At 41.5% G+C, this 22,341-nt stretch overlaps 1 protein-coding gene across 1 annotated transcript in view; it reads left to right on the forward strand.

Annotated features, from left to right (window-relative positions):
• The window catches only part of MALRD1 (MAM and LDL receptor class A domain containing 1), a 558,112-nt gene that overhangs the window by 490,069 nt on the left and 45,702 nt on the right, over positions 1–22,341 (forward strand). Inside the window, exon 31 of the mRNA XM_082259425.1 lies at positions 19,608–19,690. Coding sequence (XP_082115551.1) covers positions 19,608–19,690 — 83 coding nt within the window. The remainder of the gene's footprint in view (positions 1–19,607; positions 19,691–22,341) is intronic.

Consider the following 22,341-nt stretch of genomic DNA (forward strand, 5'->3'; position numbering starts at 1 on the left):
AGGGTCTACTACAGTAATTTTGAAAAATCAGCTGGGATCCCACAGGTATGGCATACATCAAAGCTGGACCAATGTAACTATGATAAATTTACCATACCTAGGTACAGGCTCGGTATTGTACATGTACGTTACTTACTTTCTTTTCCTGCTGACCCGTACTGTGATTGAACACAGCATGAGTTTGTCAGCTAATTTCTGACAATGATTTCGGTTGAAACCTGCTGATCAGCTGTGTCCAATCAGCAAACAAATTTACAAACACAGAACCCTGCATATAGAGAACAGTGATCTGGCTATTTCTTCCCTCTGAAAAGCAGGGAGAAAAAACAACCAGATCAGTAAGTATAAGCAGCACACACATTACACTTGTTAGGCCCACAGTTAACCCCTTGATTGCCCCTTCCCACCCAGTCCCACTAGTACAGTGTACAGAATTATCACTGATCACTGTATCTGTATTAGGTGTCAGTAAGTGACCTTTCCAGCCAGTGTCTGTTAGTGCCAGACTTCCCGCCACACATCACAGTCACACTATAAGTTGCTGATCACCTTCATTACAAGTATAACGTCTATAGCTGCATAAATTCCACTATATATATATATACCATCATTTGAAGACACTACTTTTTTTACTACTTTTACACAAACCAATATGCACTAATTTGGATATTTTTATTTACTAAAGACATGTAGCGGAATAGATTTTGGCTTAAGTTTATAGGGAAAGTTTATTTTATTTTATTTATTTTTTGGATATGTTTGTTAACAGAAAGTAGAAAATATTTTTTTCAAAATTTTTGGTGTTTTTAATTTATGTAATAAAAAACTCAGTGGTGATCAGATACCACTAAAAGAAAGCTCTATTTGTATGAAAAAAAAATATATGAATTTATTTGCGTGACAGCACAATTGCCAGTTAAAGTAGCACAGAGCTGAATAACAAAAAAATGTTCTGGTCATGAATGAGGTAAAGCCTTCTGAGGTCAAGTGGTTAAACTTAATATACCTTTTAGACATTTACTGACTTTTTTTTTTACTGTGTTGAATTAATTATATGTTCTCTTATGTGAATTTTTTTCAACAACTGCCACTGGTTTCATTATAATATCTAAAAAAACTGTCCATAGAGTTTCTTTAATTTTTAGATACATATTATTCATCCACTTGCACTTTGGATGCCTTTCTCAGTAGACTGTTATGGGGAAAATCAAACCTGTGTACGTTTGCCTGATTAACTTAGACAGTACCTCGCTCTGTTACAATGTAACCACAAAATAAATACCTAGACTCAAGCCTTTACATTGTAAGCCAACAAGTGTTCATTAAATCACCGCAAATGTGGTCTGTCTGCAGCCACCACAGAGTACATGCTCAATCTGTGGCTCCTCATTTGCATCGAAATAACCACCCTCAATATATTATCTGTCTGTTCCAGCATGGTTCTGGCAATAGTCTCAAGAAAATAGGCCTCTGTCCAAGCCACCAGAGACATGTCAGCAAACAGTTTAGCTTCCTCTTTTCAGTGTGGGTGACCAGAGTATCGGAAAATCTGTTTTTATTGAAACCTTGTGTGTGTACAAGTATCATCCACTGCTCTTTCTGGGAATCTATATTGCTAGTGGTATATAAATACTAAGATAGATAGATAGATAGATAGATAGATAGATAGATAGATAGATAGATAGATAGATAGATAGATAGATAGATAGATAGATAGATAGATAGATAGATAGATAGATAGATAGATAGATAGATAGATAGATAGATAGATACACATACATACATAGGTAGAGCAATAGATAGTTATATACATACATACTGTACATACATATGTGCTTATTGACAGACAGACGAAGAAAACAAAGAAATTTCCAAGCTCAACTTACCGACCAGCCTGCAACCAACCGAATTGACCTGTCCAACAGTAAGCATTAAAAACAGGGATTTATTTGCACACATTTGCAAGTACATGCGTAAGGCACAGAGCCCCGGCAAGACACCCCATTTTCTGTCAACCTAATGCCCCATACACACGTGCGGATTGTCGGCCGAAAAGATTCGGCCGCCGAACGATCGGCCGATTTTCGGCTTGTTAGTATGATGCTGCCGACAGCGCACTTTCGGCTGAAAAGAATCTGTCGTGCAAGCATTAAGATTTTTGTATGCCGACACCAGAGCGGCCGATTGTTCGCCAGTCAGTACAGAATTCGGCCGACAGACCGCAGATTTGCAAGACTGGGCATGCTCAGAAAAGAAAAAACACACGGAAAGTTAACCATCACATGACATCACTTCTGCAGTCAGCTGTAGTCGGCGGACATTTAGATGCTCAGCTGTAGGGCAGGTAAACCACTTGTTTGTACTATGAATTATATTGGCCAGGCAATGCACTGAAACCTTTGCTGTCATAGTGCTATGGGCTGGGTGTTTAGTGTGTCCCTGTGCCTTTAGGAAGGGGTGGGCTCCCTTCAGGTTTATCTGCCCTACACCTGTCCATCTAAATGCATGTGCTTCCATTGTTGGAGACTCACAGAAATTAGAGTTAGGTGTATTTGCAAATGTGTGCAACTAAACCCCTGTTTTTAACGCATACTGTTGGACAGGTCAATTTGGTTGGTCGCAGGCTGCTCAGTAAGTTAAGCTTGGAAATGTCTTTGTTTTTTTCCTATGCGTTGCCTTTCCAATGCTCCTTGCTGCAGTGACCAGTTACAGGTGAGGGCAGTACCCACTTGTTTGTAGATATTAATAGATAGCCTGGGACAGATACATTCATACATTGGTAGAGTGATGGATAGATAACGATAGGTAGATAGATAGATGGATAGACACTGTTCTTCAAATTATTTGATGACATACACTATAGAATTGTCTATACTATAACTTACTTTTTTCCTGTCAAAATACTGTTTTAATTATTGGGTAAAAAGAGTTTCAGGATTTTAAAATGATTCAGCTTTCGGTTTAGTCAGATCCTAATAGAACACCAGATAAAAGCATAGCAAAAAAGATGCTGAAGTGACTAAAACAATATTCTTATACTTCTATGGTATTTTAGCCTGTTTTTTTTATGTCTACTGCAGTTTCTGACCCCTATAAAGTTCTACTGGTTGTCTCATTATTATGGAACACTAGTGTTTTTACCTATACACTGCATAGGCAGAACAGATTCATATCAGCATTTGTGCAGACTGATCCTAATACAGGTTAACTTGAGACAATCAGACAAGTACACCGTTTATTGGCCTCATATGCATTGCAGAATATTCAATGAATGAAAGTCTGTTTTTGGAAGAAAAAAAAAAAAAAAAAGAAAGTCTGTAACCTGAAAAGAGAGCTTGATGTTCATTCTCACATTTCATTGGTTGCTCTGTCACTTCCTTGGCTATAGATTATCAATCGGAATACTCTCTCCTTCCGTGCGTTATATTATATCACTGCTAATAGCATAACACACCAATCTAATCCCTGTGTAAATCATCCTTTCTCAAGCTTTGTACCCAAGAGGAAGAGGGACCATTAAAATTAATACATTGGTGGTCAATAGGAAAAAATGCCCGCCTTACAATGGTGGTCCGAATGGCACCCTTACAGACAGGTAAAAAGATCACTGGCATCATGACAGTGGCTCTGCCATCTGGTGTTGGGCCCAGAATTACACAGGTGCAAAAAGAGGAACCTCATACCTCAAGGTCTCCGGATTAAAAATTCTTGTGCAAATACACTGAACTCTCCCTATGCAGAAGGACTTTGCAGACGCACCAGCGAAAGATTAAGGAACAACCTCATTCACAAACTATACGGTAAAAGGGAAACCATCAGGCATCAAAAGCAGCCGGTGTTTGAAACCTTAACATCATTGGTCCCTACAAGCATCAACCAAATCAAGAATGAAATGGAAACCTTACAAAGATGACTTCAAAAACTTGCCATGAGCAGGAAGCAAAAAAAACTCCAAAAGCTACACCAAGAGCAGACCTTGTGGATACAACCCAAACAACATAAAACAAACACAACATCTATAACTCCTGCTATCAGTGACTTGGAATCAGATTCAGAATCCCAAGGTATCATCTGTGTAAATGCTGACCTGACTGAAAATGCGGATATAACAGAAGAACTTGGAATCATTAATTTGTCAAATCATAAACTTTCTGAACCAGAAATAACAGTCCTCTCCAAAGGCCTCACGTTCTGCCCAACCACCAAATTGGATAATTTACAGGTATTGTCAGATATGGAGGAATTCTTCAGGAGACTAAGGCTCAAAGAATATTTTCACAGAAATGAAAGTTATCCTAGGACAACGGAAAGTGACAAAAAGAAAAAGAACAGCAACTTCACACCTCCACAAGGACGCAACCCCAAACTGGACACCTATATTGACAGCTTCAGACTGCGAGTTACATCCCTGATATCCACCCAGCAAAAGAAAACGTTATACAACCTTTCACCACTGGAGCGAAGAGCTATACACGATTTGCGCAATAATCAGGCCATCACCATCAAACCAGCAGATAAAGGCGGAGCAGTCGTTGTGATGGATACAAACAAATATATACAAGAAGGCCAGATGCAGCTGGCAAATACTACTTACTATAAAAAACTGGATTATGATCCAACCCAGGATTTTACTAAGCAATTAAAAGGTCTCATTAAAACTACACCAACCCACCTACATTCAGAACTTATCAATGCTATTCCGGATAATCCAGAAATTGGGGACTTCTAAATGCTGCCCAAGATTCACAAGCCAGGAAATCCAGGCAGACCCATCATAACAGAGATTTTGTGTTTCTTTACCATGCTGCTAACATTTTGTGGATCAGTACTGCTTGGATCTTGATGAAGGGGACACAAACCCGAAAGCTTGTCCTGAAAAATTGTATGTTAGTGCAAATAAAAAAAGTATCACGGACAGTACTCAATTGTCTCTGTCGCAAGTGCACTAATACGGCTACAATTACCTCAAGCACAGGTGCCATCAAAAGAGAAGTTAATAAGCACAACCCAAGGAACACCTAGAAACACATAGGTTCCATGGAACACTAGTAAAGAATGGCTACTGTAAATAGTAGGCAAAACAAGTTAAAGGTGGGCTGTGAGAACACTGGTTTAGGAAGAGTAAAACTTTCAGCTTTCATAGTATCACCAAATATCATCTACTGAGAACATTTTTCATGTACTAACACTGTAAAGCCTTTTTAACCATAAATCAATGTGGTTCAAGCCAGTTTATTGTCAATAATAAATTATGATTATAATGAGAATTGTGAATTTATATTTTTAAAAGAACCCCTACATATTGGTATCTGTGATAGTTTATACTCATGCTTCTAATTATCGGTATCTCCGTATTTGCAGGTGTTGTGCAGCTCTGTTTGAATAAAACTGACTGCTGATTCACTAAAGATCACTCTGTGGGAATGACTGAGTGATCTCGGGCTGTAATTATGCCTTTTCTTTCTTCCTCTGTGTAGTCTGTCTTCTCCTCCAGTCATTAATCCTTCCTTCTGGCATCCAAAGACACAGTGGCCTGATTGGAAAGAAAAAAAAATGTCTTTAGAAAAAAAATACTGCGGCACCTGGTTTTTCAAAATGCATCTAAATAAAAAAAATGAAAATGTAAACTATTGCAGCTCACCAGTCCTTAGATGTGGGGGCTGCATTTTTTTTCCCACACATTTTGTTGCTTTATTTTAACCTAGAGATCCTGCCATTTACATACTTTCTGTCCTAGGGTGACAACACTCGCTCACTGTACTCTATTTATGGAGCAGTAGTGTTGTTACCTTGGGACAGGAAATATGTTAGGACTACAGTGCACTGCGCCGCTACTCATCCCCCAAACATAAGGGGAGGTGGATTTGACAGAGCATAATGGTAATCCTAATTCTGCCATTGTCTCAGTACACAGCCTTCCCTTTCTTGTAACCCTAGTACTGAAATCAATGATATTCTAAAATCAATACAGTGTTGCTGTATACTAATCTGATAGTGGATTGTGAAATATTTCACATACAGCATAGGAAGATAGATAGATTTAGATTTACAGTAAATGTATTTGTTAAATGGTTAAAAGTTTCAGGACACCTGACTATCATACTTATTTGAACTTGTTGGAAAGCCCACTCCAAAACTATGGCCATTAATATGAACGTGCCCCCTCCCATTTGTGGCTATAATATCCTCCACTCTTCTTAGAATGCTTTCCACAAGATTCTGCAGTGTGTCCACTGGCAATTTGTGCCAACAAAAAAGTATTTGTTAGATCAGATACAGATGTTGGATGAAAAGTAAACTGCATTCCAATTTATCATAAAGGTTTTCAGTAAGGTTGAGGTCAGGCTTTGTGTAGGTGTGAATTGCTGAAGGTGTGAATTGTCAAAATTGATGGGATAGAGAAGTTATAACTGCATTATATTTGTTAGCTGAGTGGTGTTAAAGGCCCCCACCTTGTTAAAAGATGCTTGTTCCAATTTGAAGTAGATGATAGTTTCATACCTCTTGCAAATCGGTTGTCCTTTTTGTCCAAAATGTGAAACTCACTGCCCCTAAAAGAATGCCCCTTTTCTTTAACCACTTGCCGACTGCCTAACGCCGATCTACGTCGGCAGTCAGCCCCTCACAGGCAAAGTGACGTAGGGCTACGTCACTAGCTTGTGAGGGTCTAGGGAGCGAGCGCGCGCCCCCGGAGGCGCGCTCCCGCTCCCGCGTGGTCACCCACCCCCCCCCCGCGCGTGTGACCAGCGGACCCGTTGTCCGCCGGTCACTCGGCGATCGGCGGGGGAGAGGGAGAAAGTCAGGCGGCTTGTGTAAACAAGCCACCTGTCATTCTCCTCGGTGTAAAAACACTGATCACACGGATCTACTATGTAGATCCGTTGATGAGTGTCCTTACAGCTCAAGCCACAGCCAATCACAGTAGAAAGCACGCCCCTAGGGACACACACAGCCCCTCCCTCCCAAATAAAGTTAACCCCTTCACTACCAGTGTATTTTTACAGTAACAGTGCATATGTATAGCACTGATTACTGTAGAAATGTCACTGGTAACCCCAAAAGTGTCAAAAATGTCAGTCAAGGGTCCGATCTGTCCGCCCCAATCTCGCAGTACCGCAAAAAAAATCGCAGATCGCCGCCATTACGCGTTAAAAAAAAACAACAAAAATGACAAAAATCTTTCCCTTTGTTAGTAAACGCGATAACTTTTGCGCAAACCAATCAAAATACACTTTTTGCGATTTTTTTTACCAAACATAGGTAGCATAAAACAAATTGGCCGAAAATGTTAAAAAATTTAGATTTTTACATTTTTTTGGGGGGGAATTTCATATAAAAATATGTAAAAAATATTGCTATTTTTGCAAAATTTACGCTCTTTTTTTGTTTATAGCGCATGATCAAAAAATCGCACAGGTGATCAAATACCACCAAAAGAAAGCTCTGTTTGTGGGAAAAAAAGGACGCCAAATTTGTTTAGGTACAGCGTCGCATGACCGCGCAATTGTCCATTAAAGTCACGCAGTGCCGAATCGCAAAATACCCCCTGGTCGGAATGGGGGTAAAATCTTCCGGGGCTTAAGTGGTTAAGGTGTGGAAAACTGATGGTGCTGCCCTTTGCTAGGGCCTAGGTGACCTATTCAGACTTATTCCACCCTCTACCTCACTCTGCTTGGCCTCTTTCCCCTTTTACTTCCTCTAGCTACTTGGTCTCTTATCATGGCTTCTCTTGCAAATCTCTTCCCTTTCCTCCCATCATCTCCATTTATCTCTATCTCCTCCATGCTCTCTCTCCACCTCACCTCCTCTTAATTGAGCCTTATCTACAATCCTATCTAATAATCCCAATCTCCCCTCCTCTCCAATCCTATTTTTTAATCCCATCTCCCCTCCTCTCCATATATCCCCATGTCTTATTCTTGGCATTAGACCCCATCTTTTAGCCTCTCCATTTATTCCCATCTTTCCTCCTATCCATTTATTACCATCTCCTATCCTTTCCATTTATCCTTAGCTCATGTCCTCTTCTGCCCATTTACCCCCATCTCCTTTCTTCTCCATCTTCCCTTCCTCTTCACTTATCCCCATTTATTATTCTCTACATTTATCCCAATTTCATATCCTCTGCATTTATCCATATCTACTGTCCTCTCCATTTATTCAAATTTCCTATTCTCTTCTGTCAATTTGTCCCCATCTCATATTCGTCACCACCCCCTCCCTGCCTCCTTAATTTTTCCCATCTCCTGTACTCTGCATTTATCCCCATTTATTTTTCTTTCTATTTATCCCCATCCCCTATCCTCTCCTGTCCATATATCACCATTCCATCTCCCCTCCTCTTCATTTATCCCCATCTCCTTCCATTTTCTTTTATCCCCATTTGCTCTCCATGTGTCCCTATTTCCTCTCCATTTGTCCCTATTTCCTCTCCATTTGTCCCTATTTCCTCTCTATTCAACCCAACCTGCTCGCCTCTCTGTTTATCAATTCTCCTCCTCTGTCCTGTAAATCTATCTGAATCTCATCCCCTTGTCTGTCTATTAATCATCACACCCTATCATCTCAATTTATTTCCATCTCCTCTCCATTTTATCTCTATCTCCTCTCCATTTATCCCCATCTCCTCTCTTTTACTCCTCCATTTTCAACCTCTATGCCCTCCCTCTCTTGTAACTTTTCATTATTATGCCTCGCTCCCACTCTCTTCATCGCACTCTCTTCATCATCTACACTCTTTCTCTTCACATTCTGTCCCTTTCCTGTGGCTTTCTTTCCCCTCTTCCCCTTCTATCTTTCGGCTCCATCTTTCTCTATTTTTCCTCCTTACTCTTTCAATCTGCAGTGAGAATGAAATGCTTTACTTGAAAAGACTCTGTCATTACCTACAATCTTTACTTCCAATTTTGGAGCCTTGTCAAACCTTGCAATATTCAGTGACGGCTCCTATCTAGCATTTTTGTAAAGTTCTTTCTGCCGTCCTTTTGTCTTCCTCCTAGATGCTGTAAAAAAAGTCATAAATAACTGGGAGTTTATTGGCAGGAGCACACATTAAATACTATTTTACTAAAAAATAAATTACATACTCCTGATTTAGATTGTAGCTTCAGTTGTGCCCTGACTTCCAGAATACATAGCTGAGACACAGCTAGGCATTATGATTTAATGTTGTCTCCTGTGGAAAGAGATGAATTTTTGATTGTCTGGGAATGACAAAATGATTTATAATCCCACGTAAACTGTGTTTTAATGCACAAAGCTATTAGAGCATGCAAGTCTACAAAATTCAGACTAAACAGGACATACGTAGATCAAAACAAACTATAAACTTAATTTAACAATGTAAAAGGCATTGCGCCAAGTGCACCAAACACTAACCAATCACAAATCATCCTTTACTGATCTGACCACTCAAAATGGAAAGTGAACTCTGATTGGTTGGCAATAGTCAAACGAAGTTCCATAGGGTAGAAATAAATGGATAGTTTGTCTTTCCAAAAATGTGTAAAGTATTATATAATTATTTTTTAGCATTCATAACCAGGAGAAAAAAACAGCATAGTAAAATCTTTAGTTTGGACACAGTCCATGATTACTTAACTTGCATCCAAACCTGCAAGGTGCTCAAGTATGAAGGAAATGTTGCAGAGGCAGGTGCCCCATCAGCCAGTTTAATATGTGGGGCTATGCCCCTGCATGACATTTTTTTGCATGCTGTTTTAGGCTTGGTAACAGAGGTCCATAGCGCAAGGTGATATTTACATACACAGCTAAAAATGTCAGAGCAGTGACCCATCCCTTTTCACACACTTGTATCCTAGGATTCAATTAGACAAAGCTAGCTTGATGGCAGATACAATCTGCTTTTTTGTTATTTAGATTGCCCTCTGGAATCTTTTGTTGTGTAATAAAGTATATCGATAGCCAAAACTATTTTTTTATTTATTTATTTTATTTAGTTTTTGATAGAGCGGGGAAGGATAAAAACAACTGTCAGCTTTTACTGCTGTTTGGGGCTCTGTTGGTGAGATTCCTTCACTTCCTGTCTGGTCAAAAGGTTGTCCCCAGAGCAGAACGTAATACTGGGCATATCCAATTAAAATGTGGCTGTCAACCGGATCCAGGCAATTTTGTATTTATTTTTTTTTTTTGTGTATGAACTCCTCTGCTCGCCAGAAGTCAATCATTTCACTTCTGTTGAAAGGACATGTTGGAAAACATTTCTCGATAGCTGCAGCTGCTGATCAATGTATTCTGATGTCTGTGAGTCTGGATGTCCCAGTGGGGTGATTTCTCCATCCACCTTGTTTTTTGCCTGCTCGCTGAATGAGAAAACAAATCAATAAATAAATATGACCAGTGTAACTGAGGCTTGGTTAGCAGCAGCACATGATAGGGGTTCTAACCTTTCCCTCTTCTATCTAAAACAAAAAACATTGTTTTGGATTTGTGGGACTTCCTTTTCATGCACAGCCAGACAACAGTAATTTTCCAGCACTTGCAAAGTAGTCAAGAACCAGTCCAGGGTGTTTGGTTTTGTTTTTGGTTTATTAGGGGATGAACTTGGATAGGTAAGATAAGGTATGGGATGCCCAGAACTGTAACTTAAATGCAAACTGAGGACTGTCTCTGGCTGCTAACAGTCACTATCCCAGATAGCAAGCAACTGTGCTGTGAGTTTGAAAATGACTTGCTAAACTATTGCTAGACTTGCCAGGCTTCACAAGTTTGTTACACAATTGCAGCAAGTCTGCATTGCATGATTCCAGATCAACTTTCTTTGCAAACATTTTGCAAGTCTGCTGCAAATTCTGGTTCAGGTATATTGTGCAGTAGTCATCCCACCACAGGGGTCACTGTGGCTGAATTTTCAAGTTGTAGACTTGCAGAGCTTTTGCTGTAGACTCACCACTGCAACATTGCCCTTGCTAGAGTCTTGCCACGCAAATTTGCTACAAATTCACAAAAAGTGTCAATTAGAACTTGTGCTTCAAGTGCTCTGCAAGTGTACAACTTGCCAGTGAAAATGTGCAGCAAGTTAACAGACTTACAACTCAACACTGCCACAAATTTCTGGCCAGTTATGCTTGCTATCTGGGATGCTGTCCTCCTATAGTATAAACAGATCAGCTTAACTGTTGGCAAAGAGGTTCCAAACACTGGATGCAGGTGCTCTCATTCTGTAAAAAAAATACTATTGCGCCTGGCTGTTCTAAAAATCCCCAAGCAAAAGGTGTAGGGTGGCTTTAATTGGCACAAATCTGTCCCTTTGTAGTGAGCAAGCAGGGCATTGCTTCCTGCTGCTTCTCCTCTATCAGGCTCTGGGGGTAGTGGCCGAAGTTATTCACTCAGGCAAGTTTAAGCAACTGCTGCAGAGACGTCCTGCTGAGCAGGTCTTGACCTTGGCTTCCAGAATGGTTTCAGCTAAGCCTAGCTGAGGCTGGAAAGGGATGTGAGTTTTCAGCTGCACCTGAACTCTCTTTCTGGTTCTCCTTCTCCATCTTCTGCCCAGGGGCAGAGCTTCCCCAGCACAGGGGTCCCCTCCAAGCAACTGGAACCTGAACTCTGCTCTCCTGCTGCCAGGCTCCAGAATATTTATGGCCTATCTTCCTACCTTTTGGGACATCCCCACCCAGGAATTGGAGGAGACTCAATAAATATCTAGGCTCAATCTCTGCTTCTATGCCCTATACGTTCTAGAACTCTCCAGCAGTTCCAAAAGCCAGGGGGTGGGAACAGGGAGCTCTGAGACAGCACAACTACAATTAACCCCAGCTCCTATACTTACAGAGGAGCTAAAACTAAATTGTCATACTCTGTAAACCTGAGGGTGCCACATTATATACAGTGCCTTGCGAAAGTATTCTGCCCCCTTGAACTTTGCGACCTTTTGCCACATTTCAGGCTTCAAACATAAAAATATAAAACTGTAATTTTTTGTGAAGAATCAACAACAAGTGGGACACAATCATGAAATGGAAAGAAATTTATTGGATATTTCAAACTTTGTTAACAAATAAAAAACTGAAAAATTGGGTGTGCAAAATTATTCAGCCCCTTTACTTTCAGTGCAGCAAACTCTCTCCAGAAGTTCAGTGAGGATATCTGAATGATCCAATGTTGACCTAAATGACTAATGATGATAAATAGAATCCACCTGTGTGTAATCAAGTCTCCATATAAATGCAGCTGCACTGTGATAGTCTCAGAGGTCCGTTTAAAGCGCAGAGAGCATCATGAAGAACAAGGAACACACCAGGCAGGTTCGAGATACCCTTTTTGGAGAAGTTTAAAGCCAGATTTGGATACAAAAAGATTTCCCAAGCTTTAAACATGCCAAGGAGCACTGTGCAAGCGATAATATTGAAATGGAAGGAGTATCAGACCACTGCAAATCTACGAAGACCTGGCCGTCCCTCTAAACTTTCAGCTCATACAAGGAGAAGACTGATCAGAGATGCAGCCAAGAGGACCATGATCACTCTGGATGAACTGCAGAGATCTATAGCTGAGGTGGGAGACTCTGTCCATAGGACAACAATCAGTCGTATACTGCACAAATCTGGCCTTTATGGAAGAGTGGCAAGAAGAAAGCCATTTCTTAAAGATATCCATAAAAAGTGTGATTTAAAGTTTGCCACAAGCCACCTGGGAGACACACCAAACATGTGGAAGAAGGTGCTCTGGTCAGATGAAACCAAAATCAAACTTTTTGGCAACAATGCAAAACGTTATGTTTGGCGTAAAAGCAACACAGCTCATCACCCTGAACACACCATCCCTACTGTCAAACATGGTGGTGGCAGCATCATGGTTTGGGCCTGCTTTTCTTCAGCAGGGACAGGGAAGATGGTTAAAATTGATGGGAAGATGGATGGAGCCAAATACAGGACCATTCTGGAAGAAAACCTGATGGAGTCTGCAAAAGACCTGAGACTGGGACGGAGATTTGTCTTCCAACAAGACAATGATCCAAAACATAAAGCAAAATCTACAATGGAATGGTTCACAAATAAACATATCCAGGTTTTAGAATGGCCAAGTCAAAGTCCAGACCTGAATCCAATCGAGAATCTGTGGAAAGAACTGAAAACTACTGTTCACAAACGCTCTCCATCCAACCTCACTGAGCTCGAGCTGTTTTGCAAGGAGGAATGGGCAAAAATTTCAGTCTCTCGATGTGAAAAACTGATAGAGACATACCCCAAGCGACTTACAGCTGTAATCGCAGCAAAAGGTGGCGCTACAAAGTATTAACTTAAGGGGGCTGAATAATTTTGCACGCCCAATTTTTCAGTTTTTTATTTGTTAAAAAAGTTTGAAATATCCAATAAATTTCGTTCCACTTCATGATTGTGTCCCACTTGTTGTTGATTCTTCACAAAAAATGACAGTTTTATACAGTTTTATATCTTTATGTTTGAAGCCTGAAATGTGGCAAAAGGTCGCAAAGTTCAAGGGGGCCGAATACTTTCGCAAGGCACTGTATATATATATATATATATATATATATATATATATATATCTATATATATATATATATATATATATATGAAATAAAACAAGTTTAAATCAAACTGAACAAAAACAAAGAATTTAGCAAATTGAAAATTTTATGGTTTCCAATTAAGGTAAACCCTATATTATAAATGTAATGCAAAGAACAGAACTTCCTATTCTTTTGTTTTAAAAAATCTTGCAAATACTCCAGAAAATAGATACTGCACCTGTATATGTTTATAGTGTACAGTGGCAGACATTATGACTAATGGGAAGGATTCTATATCATAGAGATTAATTTTCAGTGTTGAAACGGCTCTAGTGGGAGTGGGGAGTCTAAATAAAGATTCATTGCCTTACACCCTCTGCAATTACACACAGTAATTAGTCTGTGCCTACTGATAGGGTGACTGTGCTCGGTCAGCACAAATGCAGACATTTCCAGCATCTCTGCATGCAAGTCATTTATCAATATCCACTTCCATAACTCAGTGCAAGCCTCTATTGTAGTAAAACAAGTGAGAACATGATTTTTTTTATTGTTTCAAACAGTTGTATCCTTCTCAGGTACACAGACTGATCAGAACAGCATTGTGACTTAGCATGTAGTACATTTGTTCAATGGCAACTTGAATCTGGTCATACATGTTATTTGTACATGTCTGGTTGGGTAATCTCTGTACAAGCTCCAGGTTTATTAAACCCGTGTCATATAAGGGCCTATGCAATCCATTCAGTATTGATTTATTCAGGTAGCCTATTGTACTGCTTAATTGATGGTATAGCTACAGAAGATTGTACAGTTGGATTGTATGTGCCATCAGACAAAATACCTTAAGGGAAGCTGAACAGGACCATCATCTCCATCCCTCTTCCTCCTGCACACTTGCATTTACATATCCAACCACCTTACCTACTAGCGGGCCAACCCTATACCCGCCAACTTCTGCTTCCACAACCCCTTTTGCCAGCTTTAAGAAGGAGCAGGACCCTGTATGTCCAGCAACATTGTGTCCTTGCTGACATGTTTCTGGTATGTCTAACCACTTCAAAACCATGCCTATTTCTGACACTTGTTTACAAGTTTCCTCCCAGATCTAGACCAGGGCATAACTGAGCTCCTGAACAGACTGAGGTGCAACCTAGTGGCATCAGATGGACCAATACCTAATGTCCCAGATTGGATTTAGGTCAAGTGAGCGTGGGGGCCATTCAATGGTATCAATTATTTCATCCTCCAGGAACTGGCTGCATACTCTCGCCACATGAGGCTGGGCATTGTCATGCACCAGGAGGAACCCAGGACCCACTGCACCAGCGTAGGGTCTGACAATGGGTCCAAGGATTTCATCCTGATATCTAATGGCAATCAGGGTGCCATTGTCTAGCTTGTAGAGGTCTGTGCATCCCTCTATTGATATGCCTCCCCATACTATCACTGACCCACCACCAAATCGGTCAGGTTACAGTAAGCATAACGTTCTCCATGGCTTTTCCAGAATCATTCACATGTGCTCAGGCTGAACCTGCTCTCATCTGGCAGACCTGCCAATTCTGCTGTTCAATGGCAAATGCCAATCAAGCTCCTTGGTGCCGGGCAGTGAGTACAGGGCCCACTAGAGGATGTCGGGCCCTCAGGCCACCCCCATGAAATCTGTTTTTAATTGTTTGGTCAGAGACATTCACACCAGTGGCTTGCTGGAGGTCATTTTGTAGGGCTCTGGCAGTGCTCATCCTGTTCCTCCTTGCACAAAGGAGCAGATACTGGTCCTGCTGATGGGTCTAAAACCTTCTATGGCCCTGTCCAACTCTCCTAGAGTAACTGCCTGTCTCCTGGAATCTCCTCCATGCTACTGAGACTGTGCTGGGAGACAGAGAAAACCTTCTTGCAATGGCACATATTGATGTGCTATCCTGGAGGAGTTGGACTGCCTGTGCAACCTCTATAGGGTCCGGGTATCACCTCATATTACCAGTAGTGACACTGACCCTAGCCAAATGCAAAACTAGCAAAAAACAGTCAGAAAAAATTAGTAGGGAAAAAAATGCCAGTGGCCTACACCTATAAAACCATTCCTGTTTTGGAGGTAGTCTCATGGTTGCCTATCTAGTGCACCTGTTAATTTCATGAATACAAAAGCAGCTGAAACTGATTACCAACCCCCTCTGCTACTTAACTGACCAGATCAATATCCCGGGAGTTTACTTGACGTGATGCTGTACTCTGATTAAAAAGTGTTCCTTTAATTTTTTTGAGCAGTGTATATATATATATATATATATATATATATATATATATATATTTTTTTTTTTTTAGCAGAGACCCTAGAGAATAAAATGGCATTTTTTTATTTCACACTGTATTTGCGCAGCGGCCTTTTAAACGCAATTTTTTTGGATAAAATACACTTCAATTAATATTAAAAAAAAACAAAAAAGAGTAAAGTAAAGAGTAAATCAATACCAAACATGTCACACTCGTCAAATGGTGACAAACTATGGTACTTAAAAATCTCCATAGGCGACGATTTAATTTTTTTTAACGGTTAACTGTTTAGAGTTACAGGAGAGGTCTTGTGCTAGAATTATTTTATTGCTCCCGCAGCGATACCTCACATGTGTGATTTGAACACTGTTTACATTTGCAAGCATGACTTATGCATGCATTTTCTTTTGTGCGCGAGCACAGAGGGATGGGGCGCTTTGAAAAAAATGTTTCTTATTTATTTATTTTTTACACTGTCTCTTTCAAAAAAAAATGTTCCTAATCACTTTTATTGCTGTCACAAGGAATGTAAACATCCCTTATGACAGTATTAGGCAGTGATAGGTACCTTTTATGGAGGGATCTGGGGTCTAAAAGACCCCAAACCCCTCCTCAACACTTCAAAGTATTCAAAATGCCAAAATCAGGATTTTTGAATACTTAGGATTTTTTTTTATTTTGGCATGATTGGCTGCCGAGTAAACCGGCTTCTGGGGTTACTACATTGAAGACCCGATCAAAGCCGATTCTGGCTTAGTTCGGGTCTCTGACCAGCCAGGGGACATGTCGGCTGGTCACTCGGGTCTCCCAGTGGGTCGGGAGAGCCAGGCAAAGTGGCGGAAGACGGCAGGAGGGGGAATTTCCGGAAATTTTAAGGCCATGAAAAAAAAAAAAAATGTTTCCCTGATTTTTATTGACAAAAATGAATTTTCTGAATTAAAAAAAAAAAAATAAAAAATCTATGTGAAGTAGTTTTACAAATTAAAAATCATTTTGTTACACTGGGAAGGTAAAATGAAGTGTATATTAAAGTATTATGCTTGAAAAGAAGCACAAGATTATTCAGTAAATCAACTAAACTTGCTTTTTAAAATTGTATTTTTTATTACAAATAGAGTAACAAGGACTGTAGATGATAATAACATTTCACTGATACATGAGAAGAGGTCACCTCACCACCCCCCTTTCCCTCATAATAATGTAAAAGCTTCCTGCCAATATGCATTTTCAGTTATCGACATTGCTGATCCGAAAGCATATATTACTCTTGCAAGAGCTTAATCAATGATCTCCTGATTTTCAGGTGTCATTCTATCTATAAATAAAGGAATTGTATATTTTTGGGAAGCCGTGGTTTGTAACACTTCCTAACCTGAAGATGTTGCTGGTGAAGAAACACTTTGTCATGGTCCAGAAGCTGCAGAAAGAGTGTTTCTGGAATACGATCTCTGGAAGGAAAAGCTCCTCACACTTTCATTCTGGTCCTCATCATTTCATTCCATAAAGTCTTTTTAGTGTCTTTAGGGCACCTCTGACATGCCAGGATGTATTTTGTCATCCCTGTAGCATTTGGAAAATATTTTTTTTTCTCACAATATTTGCAAATTGCAGCTTTGCTCTCAGCAGAGATTGCACTGTGGAAAAGTTTCTAAGCTCTAGATATTGGTCTCACCCTTTTACTGAGAGGAGAAAAAGAAAAAAAAACGATTTACAGACCAGACTATAGGGAAACATTATGTTGTGATGGTGGATATCATTAATATAAATCATTTAATGGTTAAGTGAGATAAACTAATTCGTCAGACAAATGTATCCTCTTACCTGTCAATTAGGGCCAAAGAGGACAGAAATTATCATCTACTGTATCCCAACAATCACACAACTTTAGGAGGTGCAAGATGGAGCTCACAAATTAAACCGGAGTCTTTCCCCTGCAGTGCCCCCTAGAGGCAGAAATGTATATTTCAATTGTTTGAGAACTACGTCGAGAAGTACTGTGTTACTTGACCTCTAATCCAGGATTTGATTGTCTTCAGCTGAGAGAACTTGTAATGATTTAAGACTTTACATAATAATTTAATAGTTTAATAGCGGGAATACCATGTCATAGATTACTTTTCATTGTAAAAGAACATATTCCACACTTTTTTCCCAAATGTTTCCGGAAAAACACAAAAGACGGCTTTGAAAAAGAACCCTCAAATTTTCAAGTTTTTTTTCCTGGCCTTACCTTTACCATCTCTAGTTATGTCAGTACAATACTAATAATTAGAGACCAACCGATTTTCAGCAAAGCCCATATATCGAGGGCCAATTTGCACTTTCCCCGATATATCCGATATTACCGATATTTCGGAAAGTGCTTGTACCTGAGTAATGCCTGCAGCTAGAGGCATCAGCCCAGTACCGGCGTCCATAGCCGACGGTCAGCTGTCTTGTAATGACAACCTGTCATTACAAGGAGTGGGAGGGGACGTCCCCCCCCTCCCGCCGCCTTCTGGGGCTCGCCTGGGTCTCCCGTCCCACCGGGAGACCCGGGCAACCAGCCTTTATGGCCGCCGAAGACCCGATCAAAGTTGCATTCGGCTCTGATTGGGTCTCCATGCAAAAACCCGGAAGTGATGTCATGACATCACTTCTGGGTCCTGACACCAGATTAAAAAAAATGACAGCATTCAAAACAGCCAAACTTGGCGTTTTGAATGCTTTTAAGTGCAGAGGAGGGGTTTGGGGTCTTTTATACCCTCAGATACCTCCACAAGAGTACCTATCAAATAATAAAAAAAAAAAAAATATCGGTATCGACATTCGGCAATGAAAAACCGATATCGGTCGATCACTACTACAGTAATAGTCCACATTTCTGGTTATGTCAGTCCGATACTGACTCCCTGCAGGCCTGCTTCTTGCTGTGTCACTGTGGTACAAACTGTGTCTCTGCAGGCACTTTTCTGGTAGTGTTAGTATTGTACAGAAGACAGTTGTTGTGGACAAGTTTCTAGTTGTTCCAATATGGTACTGGCTCTGTCTCTATGGACACGTTTCTGGTATGGTATGTGGTTCCGTGGGCAAATTTACTTTTGAATGATTGGATTTGGAGGAGTAAATTCTTATGTGTTTATTAGTTCTCTTGTTTGGGCAATCCTGTTTTTCAATACAAAAAAAAAAAAAAAAAAAAAGACTATGTTCATGATAATTTATTTATTATTAGGTGGAGGAAAGTATGTATCTAATATGGCACATGTTGGGTGAGGGTAAAGGTAGCTGGCCTAGGGAAGAATTAAGTATTAATCTGGCCCTGCTTGAAGGTAATCAACACATGTGCTCATAGAAAACGCTCTCAAGGATCTCGGTATAAGCCGTATAGAGTATTGTCAAACTCTTGTTTTCAAATAATATTCTGTTTTTTAATCAAATTAAAAATCTTCTTTAAAATCCTTCTCCCTATATAATATCTTCTACTTGACCTTTACAACTAATGTTGACAAATCCTTGGCTTGTGTCTTGTAAATGTAACCTTTGATAGGTCTCCTGGCACATTTCGATATCCTTATCAATCACATGGCTGTCACTGTAATAGAAGTAAAAGTCAGGTGCATCCCAAGGTAAATTAGTTTATTATTACATTTGGGATCACCTACATGCTGAGTCAGCTCATCACAAGAGCAGAATTTGAACAATCACCTAAACAGGAGCAACTATACAGAAGCTGCTGATCATCATGAAGCATGTTCCTCTAGGGAGTTTATCAGCCAAGCAGCAAGCTGAGCTGTCCCACTGCAATCCGTTTTCTTCTGCGGAGTTGAAAAGTTGCTGAAGTTTGTCATATTCTCTTATACAGGTGTGGGAAACGATGGACTGGAATCCGCTGCCAAATCAGTTCCCCTCAAACATCGCCTCCCGTAACAGAAGCTGATACCAGGGGTAAGACCATTATTTAATCAATAGGTGATCATATCAGTAACCAAACATTCTTGATAGTTATACACTAAACAAAATGATAAAAGCAACACTTTTGTTTTTGCCCCCATTTTTCATGAGCTGAACTCAAAGATCTAAGACTTTTTCTATGTGTACACAAAAGGCCTATTTCTCTCCAATATTGTTCACAAATCTGGGTAAATCTGTGTTAGTGAGCACTTCTCCTTTGCCGAGATAATCCATCCAACTCACAAGTGTGGCATATCAAAATGCAGATTAGACAGCATGATTATTGCACAGGTGTGCCTTAGGCTGGCCACAATAAAAGGCCACTCTAAAATGTGCAGTTTTGGGGGGGGCGTGGCCTGGAGCGGCATGGAATAGGACACGCGAGAGAGTAGCTCCGCCGGCATATAATCCTCTTCACTATTATCCTAAACCCCGAGATCCTCTGCAGCCTCCCCGATATCACAGGTTGCCCTCTGGACCGTCCGCAGCATGTCGCCGCCCAAAAAAACGGCGGACACGGCCGCCAAGCTGGACAAATACCGCCGCACGGAGAAGGACTCCCAGTCCCAAGATGGCGCCCAGGCAGGAGTGGAGGTGAGCGCGGCGGGAGCAGACACTGCCAAGGTACTTGAGGCTATTTCACAGTGCCAGGCTTCCCTGACCTCACGGATTGAGGAGGTGAAGATAGACATCTCCCTGGTCCGCCAGGATCTCCAGGCGGTGCGGGAGAGGGTGGCTGAGACAGAACAGAGAATCAGCACTGTGGAGGACTCCCTGCCCCCCCTGCAAACTGCTTTTGATCGCCTCCAGCTACAGGTCACCCAGCTCCTGCTTAAGCAAGATGATATAGAAAACAGGCTGCGGAGGTGTAATATTAGGCTTATAGGACTACCTGAGGGGGCAGAAGGGGCTCAACCGTCTGACTTTTTAGAAAAGCTCCTGATTGATACATATGGCCGGGAAGCCTTCTCTCCTACTTTTGTGGTGGAGAGAGCCCACCGCCTGTCTGGCAGACCACCGCCGCAAGGAGCACCCCCCCGCACCTTCATAGCTAAACTCCTGAATTTCCGGGACAGGGATGCTGTGCTCCGTCTCAGCAGGGAGAAGGGCAATATCCCCTTTGGGAATGGAAGATTGGCGATATTCCCTGACTTTTCGGCGGAGGTTCAGAAAAAACGGAAAACATTCATTGAAGCAAAACGTAGGCTCCGCATAAAGAACATCAGGTACGCCATGCTGTTTCCTGCCCGTCTCCGTGTGGAGGGTGACGATAGAGTGCACTTCTTTGACGACCCAGAAGCTGCCATTTCCTGGTTGGAGCATCTCGAGGCTCGAGGTTGACCATGCCTTGTGCCTCTTCTTCCCCTTTTTTATGGCAGAGTCTCCCCGGATCTACTGGACTCCTTACTTGTTCCCCTTTCACTTGCTCTGACTTGCTGTCTCCGCTTGCCCCCCCGGGCCCTCTGGCTCCTGGCCTGGAGCTGCGGCCGTGTCGGAGGGTATCTGGAACTATTTGGAACTGATTTGGCTCACGGGCTGGAAGGCTCATGACCCCCTTCATACCTTTGCTTCACCTAGCCGGATGCAAGTACTATTTTTTTTTTTGTTGTTTTCCTAGTTCCTCTACATCCGGCATGGACACTCCTATCCATACAAGCCGGTGGAGCATTTGGAATCTCTCACTGTTTGTCCTATACGCATGCGTTGCTACCCAGCGAAGTTTTGCTCCCCATGTTCGCCTATGTTAGGCGCTTTCCCCAACCTCCCCTCTGTCACCGCATCGGGTGGCAGGGGCGGTGGCTCCGCTGGGCCAGTGTACTACTGTGCCCCTTGTTTCTACTGGAATTTTTTTTGCTGCTCCTCCTTTTTCCTTTTCCTGCTGGTGGGCCCCCTTTTTTGGGTCGCACCAGGTGTTTGATTGGGTTGGGTTCTCGAAAGCCCGCACCAGTTGGGTTAGGTGCAGGGCGGGGAGGGTGGGCGAGTTGTCTTTATTGTTGATGTATGTCATGTTCTACTTTCTCTTGAGCACTGTGCAATGCATTTTACTACCTGTATTGTATGTTTTTTTACAGCTGGGTGTGATTTTGACCTTTTTTATTAATGATCTGTGGTTGCCAGATGTGTTACTGTTGGGTGGAGGCAAACTGTTCTTTTAGCCCCATCCTATGGCGCACCTTAAATTCCTTACCTGGAATGTCCGGGGCATGAGAGATAAACTTAAAAGGTCGGCGACGTTTGACATCCTAAAACGCCTCAGGGCCGATGTCATAGTTCTGCTCGAGACCCATCTAGATGGTGCTCTCCACAGGGCGCTGAAACGCCCGTGGATAGGCTGGACGTTCCAATCCCTGTTTACTTCCCACTCCCGCGGAGTGGCAATTTTGGTCGCCAAATCAGTACATTTTGAGCTCCGGGGGTCCTCAGTAGACCCACTGGGAAGATATGTGTTTTTGGACGCACTGTTACATGGTGAACCCTATTTGCTGCTGGCCTTCTATGTGCCCCCACCTTTTGCGGCCACTATATTACTAGAGGGTCTGGACTTCATGATGCTACATCCCCGCACACCAGCAATCTGGCTCGGGGATTTTAACAACACCATGAACCCCAGTCTAGATAGGTTACACACCTCCGGGCCTGCACAG

This window comes from Pelophylax lessonae, assembly GCF_965119305.1.
Source record: "Pelophylax lessonae genome assembly, chromosome: 5".
In the NCBI taxonomy this organism is placed as follows: Eukaryota; Metazoa; Chordata; class Amphibia; order Anura; family Ranidae; genus Pelophylax; species Pelophylax lessonae.